The following is a 12,706-nucleotide window of genomic DNA, read 5'->3' on the forward strand; positions in this document are numbered from 1 at the left end:
AGTTTTATCCATGTAATTTGGAGTATTTTTTCCTTTTTGAATCATATATTTTATATTACTTTGCAAGTGCAAAATATAAATCCCATAATAGATCTGGACTGCAAAACAGAAGAATCCCAAACAAGTTCAGTTTCAGTCAACCTCCATCCTACCTTCTGTGAATGACACCAAGAGATTCCTAAATAGCAGGACATTTCTCATTCCAGACTTGGATATGTTTGTCAAGTAATGCTTGCAGTGCCCATATTTCATGTCTTTAAAAAAGCACATAGTGTAGTTGTTGTCTTTCTAAGGCAGCAATTAAGGCTAATAAGTAGCTCCTAGTACACCTTTGTCCCGTGAAGGAGCAGTCACTGCCACTTCTAGTCTAAAGGTGATGCTGTCAAACTCACAGTTTAGTATTACTTCTGAAGCTATGATACAGAAAAACATGACTTGCTGGGCTCCAGCTGAAGTAATTAAGGGTATCAAAGGCACTGGTGCAGATGCTGTTTCTGCCTCAGCCAGCCTGATCTGTACTTAACAGTTTGGGTGTAAATGGTAAACAGGACCTTGGCTGTGAATGTGTTCAGTTAACTTTGGTGGTGCGTGTGTTCTCATCCTGAGGTAGACAGGAGGCCCAATCCCTCTTTCACAGGAGTACCTGTCCCATGGGATAGTTTGGCATTCCTTCCAGGAGCTTAGTTTGCTTGAGAGCGAATGCAGGTAACTGCTTCTGTACCAAAACTCATTGGGAAGATTTCAGAAATTGCTTACAGTCTGGCTACTGGATCTGCTCATTTCATGGAAAACAGCCCTACCAAGATTCTCCAAGGTGTTCCAGAGCACCCCAGCACATGTTTTCATCCAGCCAAGCAGTGCTGCCATTGTGGCACACCCTAATAGGCAGTGTTAACTCAGTGGTTAATCCTGCATATCAAAATATTTCAGACAGTGAAACAGGTCATCCCTTTCCACAGAGAAATAATAATCAGTGAACTATGCAGTCTTCTCTTGCTTTTATATGTCTAAATTTCTCTTTTTTTTCCCCAGGTGCAAATATCAGAGAGGTTACTCCTGTGTTAGAAATGAAATTTTAATTAAAGTAAAAATATCCATTATTTAAATTACAAAAATACCTATTTCATTTTACCAAAAATAACCTAAAATACTGTAAAATATTTTCTAGATGCTGTGAGAAAACAATGGCTGTTATGAGAAATTCTCAAGAAGCTTTGTTGACTATTGTAGAGGTAAGCATTTTTTCATGCCTTTGGATAGTAACTTGCCAGAATATCTTCAGTTTCTAGTCTTTGTATGCATCATTGCACCAAATAGTGTGTTTTGTAGTGAATTAGAACATAGTGGTGTTGGTCAGATTTGTTAATTCGTGTAATCTTTGATAAACTTGTAACCAGTGTGCATTTTCTGTGGAAACTGTTTCCTTCAGGCAGTTCTCTTCAACACCTACATGCTTCTAGCCATAGTGCAGCAGTCACAGCAGGAGTTATACTGATTGAATTAAATCCTCTTTGCATAAGTCACAAAGAAGAGAATGAAACTGATTTTTGAAAGCAGGTTATACTATGCATTAAAAGCTAATGATTCTCTTTAGTGCCTAGCAGTGTATTAAAAAATTCACTGCTGAGGTGGGACTGATGGCAAAACTTTGTGAAGTATGAACAACACAAATACCTGCAAGTGCCCAGAGGCAGTTTTGTTGTTGGATTATTTACTAACCAATTTAGCCCAATTCTATTGATTAAAAAAAAAAAGAAAGACAACCAAACCACAACACTCACCCTCCTAATATTGTGGTTAGTGTGAGCATTTCCAACAGTGCTAGGGCACTGAACTAGCTGTAATCAACAGCTGAAATTAAAAAGAGGTTTATTTACTCTGTAGGTGCTGCTCTATGATCCTCTTTTTGACTGGACCATGAATCCCTTGAAAGCGTTGTATTTGCAGCAGAGGCCAGAGGATGAGGCTGACATGAGTTCTACACTTGGTACTGATCCACAAGAACCTAAAAGAAAAGCCAGGTGCAAGATTTTTTCTTACTCTCCTCTTGCTGCACTGTTGCCTTGCTTTATGGTTTTCTCACTGGATATTGTTCAGGATCCTTACCTAGACCACCTGTTTTTCTTTCTTTTTGTTCTGCCAGCAGTGATGACCAGAGTTTTAACAAGGTGGCTGAGCGTGTTCTGATGAGACTTCAGGAGAAGCTGAAAGGTGTTGAGGAGGGAACAGTGCTCAGTGTGGGAGGGCAGGTGAACCTCCTCATACAACAGGCCATGGATCCTAAAAATCTGTGCCGTCTCTTTCACGGATGGAAAGCCTGGGTGTGACTTGGAAGGATCCAGCACGCTTTTAGAAGAAAACTATTTTTTTTGCACCAAGCGTTCTAACATTTCAAACTGGAATTTCACAAAATTTATATCAAGAGCAACCATGATGCCTTATCCATATTAGCATTCGGTGGATGGTTTGGGTTTTTTTTCAATAACCTGTTACTGAGAAACATTTTTTATTCTGCTTAGATTCATCTTACAGTCTAAACCACCAAGCACTGCTTTGCTGTTCCTTGTGACCCACAAGGACTTTGCTTGGGCAGACTGGATGTGCTGTGTTCTAAAAACATGAGATTCATCACTGCTGTGTATCTGCTAAAATGCAGGACTCTTGGATCTGGTAGTGGTAACATGACTGCATAGAATGGATGATCCAAAAACCAGGATTCATGATGTAACCAGTTAAACTACATTTCTAAAAGGGGGTTATACTTTATTTTCACAGTGAAAGAAAAGAAAACCAGAGAACCTCATGTGTAATGAATCAAGGGGTTTTGGGGTGGGGGTTTTTTAAGCTTAGTTGAAGGGACACTTCTGTATATAAATGACAACTTTAGGTCAAATAAAATATGCTGCTTTTTTTTTCCTATTGTAAATTAAATTATGCTGGTACTTTATATTACTCTAATAGTAAAAAATAATAAAAAATAGTTAGCTTTTGTTGCTCTGACTTCCTTGACAAGACATATTGACTGTACAATGAAACTTAGTGTATTGGAAATGCCTGTAAAGCAGTCACTGTATCTGCAGTAAACACCTCTCAGAAACACTGAAGTTGTGTTCCGAGCACAAAAATCTCATTCTGAGTGCATGTGGTTTTACAGAAGACATTGCTCCTTCTTAAAAGTAAAAAATCAGGTAGTCAATGAATATGGATAATCAGAGAATCCATTCAGATAATGGTAATTGCATAGTTAATAAATCTTCCCAAACCATCTTTATATTTCAAAATAGGAATAAAGGTTGGTGTACCCTTACATTATCTTTACATTTCATGCAATATTTTTACGGCAGTATAAATGAAGAACTCCTGTTCCAATCAGCATTTAATGGGTTTTTATTTGTACAGTGTTCCCACAACTTTTATGCTATAAGATATTGTCTGTATGGCAGAATGAGTCTCTTGTAGTGTGTTTTCATGCAGCTGACATAAATTTCTGTTGATCCTTGTAACCAAAAGCACATCCTGGCTTTTTTTTTGTGGGGAGGAAATACTGTCCGATGGTCTGTTTGTTCTCTGAAAATTAAAGTAACTGACAGAGCCCGTGCTCTTTATGTGAAATTTAAAGGACACGTAGGGAGAAATGTCCTATCAAGCAATGGCAGGTAGGAAAGGACTGAACAAAAAGTCCTTTAAGTATTTTTCTTCACCAGAGACTCTCCTGGGGTGATCTATAATGTCAGTGTATTCCATATCTGTCTGCACCCAAAAATTGTTACTGTCTCTTATTAATAATTTTAGTATTTTTATAGCCTTAGTAAAAGGAGAGCAGATCCTGCTTTTAAGTGATTTTTTTCCATCTAGATACAGATCGTTTAGATTCTCATCAGTTGTTAACTCTTCCATACAAACCCAGCCTTGCCTCCACATACTCTTTCCCCAAACTACCTCTGTCTGTGGTAGAGAGTCCTTGAGATTTCCCATAGAGATAGATTCTGATTTCTAGAAGACCAAACATTTAGTTGTAGGTGTTTCTCAAGCCACTGCAGAAAAAATAGTGGCTTTGGAACTCTATCCAAAAAGTGCTCCATAGAGTTCAGACTGTATAAAATAAGGCAGTTGCGCTTCTCATGACTCACCTGGAATTTCCAGACACCTTCCAGTCTTGTACCCCTGAGCTCACCTTTGCCTGGACACTACTGTTGGATTTGGGCCCAACAAGCCAAAGGAAAACCTGAAATTACATAGTTAAACAATAGCTGAAGCCTGTGGTCTGCACATTCTTCAGCATAACTTCCCAGCCCGCTTTCCTTTTAAGGGAACTTCACTTCTTACCAGCAAGGTCACACATCATAAATTTTATCAACACAATCAGTCATTGTTAGACAGAGAGTTACATTTTTCCTTCAAGTCTCCAGCCCTGCTTCCAAGCCCTTGAACATGCCATGGATGTTCTGGATATCACTTATCAATAATCAAGATATTTTGCCTAAATGAGTACCTCTCATGGGCAACTCCCAAAACAAGTGTTTTCACAGAGGAGAGACTCTTGGAGTGCCCTGACCTGTGTTCAGACAGCTGGCACGTCAGAACAGGACCAGTGCTCCTTGGTTAAGATTTTCATTCCACAAAGTTTGCCAAGATACCTGAAATAGCTCACACTTTATGTAAGTCTTTAATTAGAAAGTAACATCACCTTACTCAAAAACTAAAGGCTAAGTCAGTTACTCTAATCAGACATAAAGAGGAAGCAATGTCTAACCAACCTTGCTTACTATCTCTTACTGTCTTCACATTGGTTTGCATTTCCTTTTCCTACCAGACTGCCTGCACCCACAGACCAGTGTATACAAACGCTGTTGAGCCAAACCCCAGGCAGTGCTATCCCCTGTCCCTTTTGCACTGTTTCTGAAACGAGCTCTCTGACAAACTAAAGCTGAGAAAAAGCCAAGTGGTGCTGCCTGAAGCTGAGCCCATAAAGTAGGTGATGACTGAGCAGTGTGGGGCACCAGGGCCCCCGCTTGCTTGACCCATGGTGCTCGTGCTCCCTCACCCCTTTGTTATTTAGCAATAAAGGCAAAGACTTTAGTTAAGCAAAATCCAAGGTGCATTCCATGGTTCTTCAGGGCTTAGGGCTGATGCTGCAGACAAGCCCTGTGGTTTGGCTTCGTCTTCCCTAAAAGCAATACTGACTGCGACAAAACATCCCCTCACAACATTCTCTCCTGAGGAACATCTGTGTTGTCAACTGCCAGAAGTAAAGCAAACAGCCTGGGACAGAGAGAGAGAACAATCACAGTTCAGAGGGGATATCTTTACAGGCAAAATGTATTTAAGTACTTGTTGCTGAAACAGCTTAAAGATTAAAAAATCCTGGTAACGAACTAAAAATAAAGCATCAGTTTGTAACAACTTTTTCAGCTTTAGTATAAAGTTTGAGCATTAATTCAGCAATCTACTGTGCAGAAGCCTTGTGCTGTGCTCTGAAGTAATGCATTCTGATAAACTCATTATTGCAAATTCATTTTGAGCAGGACATTGACATTGGTGTTTGTAAACAGCAGAGTCCACTATCAAAGCAGCTGATATTTGCTTTTTCAGTCAGGCCGTGCTTGTTTAGTCAGCTTTTCTGCTGAAATTACAACTCCACAACGGAGTAGAGAAGACATAAACAAATACTAGAAAAATTACTACTTAGGATTTGTATCCATTGCAAAAAGGTTTTTCTCAGAGAAAAAGTGAACTTACTGGTGTTACATCTGATCCTGATATGAAATCTGTTTCTGCTTCTTGAAAGGGAGTCAAAGCCTCAGTTCCACTGAAGCTATGGTGTGGATATGGATCATATTGTGACTTAATAACCTGGAAGTCTAAACAAGAGTGGAAACACAAGTAAATATATAATTTACATCTTTAAAATTACACTATACATATACCTGCTACAAAACCTTATAACACTAACTTAAAACTTTAAAACAACCAAATAAAATCAAAGCTAGAGACAGTTCTGTTTGTGCTGCAGAAATGGAGATATAAGCAAATTAAACTTCATTAAGATGGCACATCTAACAAAGTAGTTTCTGTAATTATGAGACATATCTGATATCAATGCTCTGGGGTTTGAGTCTTTTTTTTTTTTACTTAATAATTTCCACTTGATATTGTTCCATAGTTTAAAATAAAAAATGATTCCTCGCAAAATAAGTTTGTTGGTGGATTTTTTTTCTAGACAGCAGTGTGAGTCCTAAATTAAATCAAATCATTTCAATCATCTCAATGTAAAGAAAAGGAGAATCTGGGTCTTTAAATGATTTTGTTTTGGTTTTTAGACTTGCCTCACTACCTTAATCAGTTTATTATGTTAACACACCTATGCATTGCATAATGCATAAGTAGATCATACACACTAAGAGCCCCTTGGCTATGTCAAAACACAGAAACTGATGCCCTATCAGCATACAGCTGTCCTACCAGTGTAATTAAAACCAGTTTTAAATCATTTTATTTAGGTCTGTGAAAACCACTGTGGCTGCAAACCGCCATGTGACACACATCTCATTGTAATTACCTCTTATCTGCTCACCTTAATTCTGTCATTTACACACAAGGTCTCGTAAAGCACTGACAATACACGAGGTATTGTGTTAAGGCAGACATTATGTACAGAAAGATAAACACAAACCTTTGAGCCTCTGCTTCTCCTCAGGATATGCAACAATTACTTCAAGCAAAAGTGTCCTGTCATCATGCAGTTCCAAATTACCCGTTTTGCTTTATGTAAAACATTGAAGTCAGCTTGTGGGCTCCCTGTTTTTCACTGTTCTTCTCAACCACTTACCTTCTCGCTCCTACACTATTTTCTGAGTCTTTGTTCTAATGGTTATAAAGTACACTTTTTTTTTTTAATTTCAAAAGCCCTTACTGAATGTGGCTCTCAGCCTGTCCCTCCCCTGCTTCACTTATTGTTTTCTGGTTTCATTACAGCATCTGCATTACAGTTGTAGCTGAGGGGTCTTTTTATAGCTTGTTGCTACAAAAGAACTACTCATCTCTTAATTATAGGCATGCTTGAAGCTTCTAGAGTTAAATAATGCTTTAAGAAATTGCATGTCTATAAAACCATTTTAATGAACTAATATGATTGTATTAAAAATATTTTTACATTTCTGTTGCATTTTCCAGTTACTCTTTATTAGAAATATGAATATCTCAGTACAGGAGTGATCCAACTGACTATACACCAAGGAGTTTAATGGATTTCTTAACTGGAGGAGGAGGCTGTTACAACATGTTCTCTATATAAAATAAGTAATTTACTTTTATTGCTGGCTATCACAATGCATTTAACATATCCAATTTATGAGTAACTCACTATTTTGATATTGTTCTTCCAAGTCTCTCTATGAGGTAACTAGAATTTACCGAAAATGCATTATCATCCACTTAGAAACCACTTCCTTCTTGTAGAGTTGCTCAATTTTTTATGATCTGAAAGTGATTTATCCTTGCAGTTTCAAGAAAAACAGCTGTTTTGTATTAAAGATTCATGATACCACTCCCATGTATTGCTGTCAGTTTTTTGGTTTTTGTTGTTTTTTTTCTACAAGAAGACATTATTTTTTAATATTGGAAGTGTTAAATGGAAAGGAAGTGCTGCAAAGGAATTCATTTGCCATCATTGATTAATTGTTTTTCTCCAAAAACTACAGTCAGAACCAAAATAAACTTAATTCTAAAATAATTAAGTGCACATGCAGTGGTATTACAATCTCGGTTAACAAAACCCTATGCCAACAAAAAAACACAATAAAACCAGTTAAATCCTTAGAGGAATTCAAAAGCATAGATGTGCCTAATGCTTCATTTTCCTTGTCTATACTTGAATAGAGGTATACTAACGATACTGTGTGCATAACCCAAAGTTAAATAAGGAGGAAGAGGTTTGAGACAGAAATCAAATCATTATAGAAGAAAAGCAGAAATTTAGTAAAAATGCCAGACATCTGGGCAATAAACTAGCTTCCTTCCAGCCATTTCAGGTGTGGTGGCCATAATACTTAGTTAATACCCCCAAAGCATTAGATATTTACATAGGACTATGATTTTTCATGTTATTTAAACACCAAAAATCAGGAGACGAGCATTTTGAGGCTCCAAAAATGGAGCCTTTGAGGCTCCAATCAAAGCAGACCCATGTAGTAAGATATTTCCAGTAAAAGAACATTTAAGCACCTCATACCATTTTTCAAGTATCCCTGTAGCACCCAAGTCAGAGCACTCCACAGGCTCCCTCTGTAGCTGCCAGAGCTGGAAAGGTTCTTCCCCAGAGCAATTTTACAACAGCCAAGATATGAACTGCCCCACAGAGATCCCTGTTTCTTCCTGCTGACTACAAAAGAACCCTGAGCAACTCTTGCTCCTTCCTGATGTATCTCTGCCAGGGGGCCAAAGACAGGTGGAATAAATCTGGCCACTAAGAGTCTGCCATAAGAATCAGGTGTGGCTGAAATCAACAGAGAAACTAGGACTGAGCTGGAGGGAAAAGAAAAAAAAAAGCAAAAAAAGCAAAAAAAAAAAAAAAAAGAAGAAAAAGAAAAAAAAAAAAAAAAAAAAAGCTGTGGGTTAGTAAGAGTAGAAACCCCACAAATCCCCTAAGTCAGTAACATTGACTTAGAGTGGTTAGCACTGCAGAGATTGTGGATTTATGAATCTAGTTTTATCCACTTTGACTTGCTTTGCTGAACACATTTAGTGAATGCCAATGTTCTTAATGCTTTCATGCAGTGGCAATTTTGTGCATCCAGAAGGAATTCCACAGAGAATTCCCCATATGGTAAAGTGATGCTCACAGTACCTAGCCTGATTTTGATGACAGTATCTGATGCAACACCTAGCAACTCTGTCTGCAAGGAAAGATAATGATCTGTAATGCTTGCATCCTACTGAGAAATTAAGTCAGAATGTATTTTACTGTGAATTTTCTGCTTGAATTACTTGGCAGTACTTGCAGAAACAGGCTCTTGATCAGGTTTAGGCCCTGTAGTAGAAAAACTGGAAAACTTGCAAAGCATAGTGAGGTTTCTAGCAGGCAGACGAAGCTGCCTAAAGAATACAGCATCTTCAGTCTCCCAAGAATAAGTAAAGGAAGTCAACTTGGCCTATAAATATTTTTATAATTGTCAAGCAGCTTTCAAGTGGCTTGTAAGAAATGAACTCCAGTCCATCATAATTAAAAGACAGCTGCCTTCTGTGTGCTTAGTTTCTTCTGTTCTTCCTTCCCTTTAGTTTTGTCTTTACTTTGATGTTCAGCTTTGTTTTCCCTTGGATCGCAGTTTCAGTTGTTTTCAGCCTCACAGTGCATCCGTAACTGTGGGACCCAGAAAAGACTGGGGGCAATCAAAAATAACTGTCTGATTTAAATTACTGTAATGAGCCTTACTTTACAACCCTCTGCCACGACTACAAAGCAGTGGGACAGCCAGTAGTGGAACCCAACAGGGCACTAGTAGAATGTATCTAACTTTGCATTGCACTCCCTAACTCATAGAGCCCTCATCTCCTGGGGGTAAATGCTCCTCACCAGAAGAGGAAGATCTGTTCCTCTAACACCTGCAGGTTCTTTGTTTTAAAGGAATGAATGGGCACCCTGCAGATAAGTGCAAATATACAAAAGAAAGGTCTTTCTAACTTACTGCTGTGGAAAAAAGCTGTGAACAGATTTTCCCGTCCCAACCGTAGATAATTTTAGAACTTGAAATGGTCTAATAAATTATATTCATGTAAGAGAAACTGAACGCATTTTTAGAAGAAATAGTTTGTTTTTATATTAGAATAGGCTAATAGTGAAAAAGCTTTTACAGAGAAGTTTGTATAAAGTACAGTCCCACATTCACTACATAGAAAGCAGGTTGAAATAGAGCATCTAGACCCCTGAATTTATTTTTCCTCAAAATAACCACTGGATGAAACTCAGCTCTTTTTCTCCAGCTTAGAATTTACAGAGGTACTCTGGAAATAATGTTTTAGTGCTACACAACTTTTTAAATAAAATTAGCTCATCACATCCACATCCTTTTCTAAGCTAATTATTTTCTAGCTATAAGTAACTACTTGTGACCCTTGAAGAATTCTTTTCCTCCTTTTTAAGTAATAAGAGAGGATATGTGTATGATTGAGGAATTAGAGTCATCTGATGGACAAGCAAGCATGTAGGACAGGTCTTCACTTCTGGAAGAGTGACCTCTGTAAGTACACGACTGTGAATTAAAGACAAAACACGTGCACAGAAGGAAAAAAAACCAGGAATAACAAAAGGCAAAGCAGGAATAACAAAAGGCAAAGCAGGCAGGAGCAGGTTTGTGAATGGCCTTTCACAAGAGCTGGTCCAGAAAACAGACTTGGGTACAGTCTGTTGAGAGAGAGCCTAAAGGAGATGAGAGGTGAATGGGATACCAGTGAAAGTTTGGAACAGTTCTGTGATCATCCTTGAGGCTGGGATACACACGATTTCGGGCTCTCAGGCACATGGTGTTACTCATGGGGTGTCCTGTGCAGGGCCAGGAGCTGGACTCTGTGATCCTTGTGGGTCCCTTCCAACTGGCAGCTTTCAAGGAGATCACAGAAAGCCATCCCTGAGCAATGAAACTAACCCCCATTTAGATTTCTGAGTCCATGTATCTTTCCACAGTGCTTTTCCCCTCAGCCTGGCACTCAGGGGTAAGCTGCAACATAAGCTGAAACTCGTGTCATGGCTTGACAAATATGGTTCCCACCAGCTGGAGAAATCCACCTTTTTCTTTGAGGATCAAGCCAAGAGGACGGGGTGACTCACAGGGAGCTGGCACTCCCACAGCAAGCCCTGTCTGCTCCAGGCCCAGGGTGTCTGGTGGCTGCCAGGGAGTGACTCTCGGTCATTTTTTCAACAATTTTATATTTGTTTGGTATGTTACTTCTCTTACTGAATAGTTCTAGAGTTTAAATTAAAGTTGCATCAAGAACATTCAGGAAGGAGAGCATTGGTGAGTATCTTCCTTGACGGAATATCCAATTACTTGAAGAATAATAGAAGAAAACAGTACCTACTGCCAGCAAAGTAGATTTGTCACTGATTTCAATGACAGTTGCAGACATGCAGTTCAATCTCCCAATAGATCCATTCTAAAATGGATGTGTATGTCCAATAGTATTCTTATACAATGTAATGTAATATGTAATGCCCATCAGTTTGGTAAGTAAGCAGAATCTCTGTTTCTTAAATCAGAGATTACCAGATAAGCAAACAAATACGTTGATTTCTGGATGGCCTGTGACCAGTTAGATATGGTAGCAGCATGTGTACTACTTGGACTTCCTTTGTCAGTAATGTGAAGACCTGAGAGATAACTATCATATTCACACTGCTGATCCAGCCCAGGTAATTTGGAAAATTTTAAATGTATCAGAGAAAGAAGAAGCTTTATTTCATTTTAATTTATTAATCCTTCTTATTATGTAGCATATTATCCTGTATTATCTAATTTATCACAGGCAAAAAACCACTCAAACAAACCAAACTGTAAAGTTTTTTTTTAATTTTAAAATAAACCTCTTATATATGGTTAGTGCTGTTAGATCAGCTAGATGGATAAAATCAGGTAAATAAAAGAGGAGAATGCCTGTAGTGATTAAGCCAGGAGATACTGTTCCACAAAACCTGTTGCCTTTTATATAACAAAGAGTTTCAAAATCCTTGACTGAAGAAGAGGACATAAAGCACAAGAGAAAACACACCCTAGATTTGCTGATGATATTGCAACTTGATTTCAAAGACAAAGACTTTGAAACAGTGATCAAAAAGCTGTGAAAGTAATAGAAAGTCTGTTTGAAAGCAGGCCCAACTATGCTCACAAGATAGCTTTTGAAACTACTCAGGCCAGTAGTAGGAGAGACAACTCTTGCCAGAGGCCCTCATCCCCATCAGTACTCCAAATTAAAATTTATTACAGAAAGCAATTACATGTAATTTAACATTAAATTAAAATGCAAAGCTAAATCCAGACAAGTATTAGTCTGACAATATAGGGAGAGTACAAATATAAGTGCAATATACAAATAAGGCAGCGGTAACTAGAAATATATGGCATTGTTCCATGGAAAAACAGAGAGGACCCTGTAGTAAGCATTGGTTTAAATGAAAATACAGGGGCTGATTTCCCTACTGTGAGTGAATGCTTGGTCCTGGGGAAGTGCCAGGAAAGCTGTCACGGCTCTCAGACCTTGAGGTATCAGCCAAGGGAATACCTGCTGGCTCCATGACGGGAGCAAGTGTTCCTGTGAAGTGAAACACTAGTTTCGTAACTCATGATTTGTTTGCTTTGCCTGCTTTCTTTCCCAAAGGAAAATCTGTCTCAGCAATTAGTGAACTACTGATCCTTCATGATTTGATGATTTTTTTTCAAGAAGGGGAAGAGGAGAAACTTTATAGGTTTAGATTCAATGGAACATACAATATTTTGTGTAAAAGGGAGCCTTACCTTGGTTTCATTCTGTCTTCTTTTCAGGCAACCTCTTTTAAGTCTTTGAGCACTATCAGAATATATTTATTTATTCAGAAAATGCTTATTTCCCATGCAATTGGTGAGTATGGAAAATTTTAACCGTTTATTAATTGGGGATAATGTAGTATAGTGATCCACTTCAACACGTCCAAAATTAATAATATGGTTAATTAACACAG

General features: G+C 38.2%; 2 protein-coding genes across 4 annotated transcripts in view; one reads left to right on the forward strand and one right to left on the reverse strand.

The window, feature by feature from the left end:
• Nucleotides 1–3,104, forward strand: part of ATM (ATM serine/threonine kinase) — a 57,696-nt gene extending 54,592 nt beyond the window's left edge. The window contains exons 61-63 of the mRNA XM_038155778.1: nucleotides 1,169–1,232; nucleotides 1,885–2,021; nucleotides 2,147–3,104. Of these exons, the coding sequence (XP_038011706.1) occupies nucleotides 1,169–1,232; nucleotides 1,885–2,021; nucleotides 2,147–2,327 (382 nt within the window). The 3' untranslated portion in view covers nucleotides 2,328–3,104. The remainder of the gene's footprint in view (nucleotides 1–1,168; nucleotides 1,233–1,884; nucleotides 2,022–2,146) is intronic.
• The window catches only part of POGLUT3 (protein O-glucosyltransferase 3), a 30,030-nt gene continuing 19,687 nt past the window's right edge, over nucleotides 2,364–12,706 (reverse strand). For 2 of the 3 annotated variants that reach the window (XM_038155841.1, XM_038155820.1), the window contains one exon: nucleotides 2,364–5,861. The gene's annotated coding sequence lies outside the window, so the exon portion shown is untranslated. The remainder of the gene's footprint in view (nucleotides 5,862–12,706) is intronic. The other variant, XM_038155831.1, reaches the window with a different exon arrangement.

Source organism: Motacilla alba, chromosome 1 (assembly GCF_015832195.1).
Source record: "Motacilla alba alba isolate MOTALB_02 chromosome 1, Motacilla_alba_V1.0_pri, whole genome shotgun sequence".
Lineage (NCBI taxonomy): Eukaryota > Metazoa > Chordata > Aves > Passeriformes > Motacillidae > Motacilla > Motacilla alba.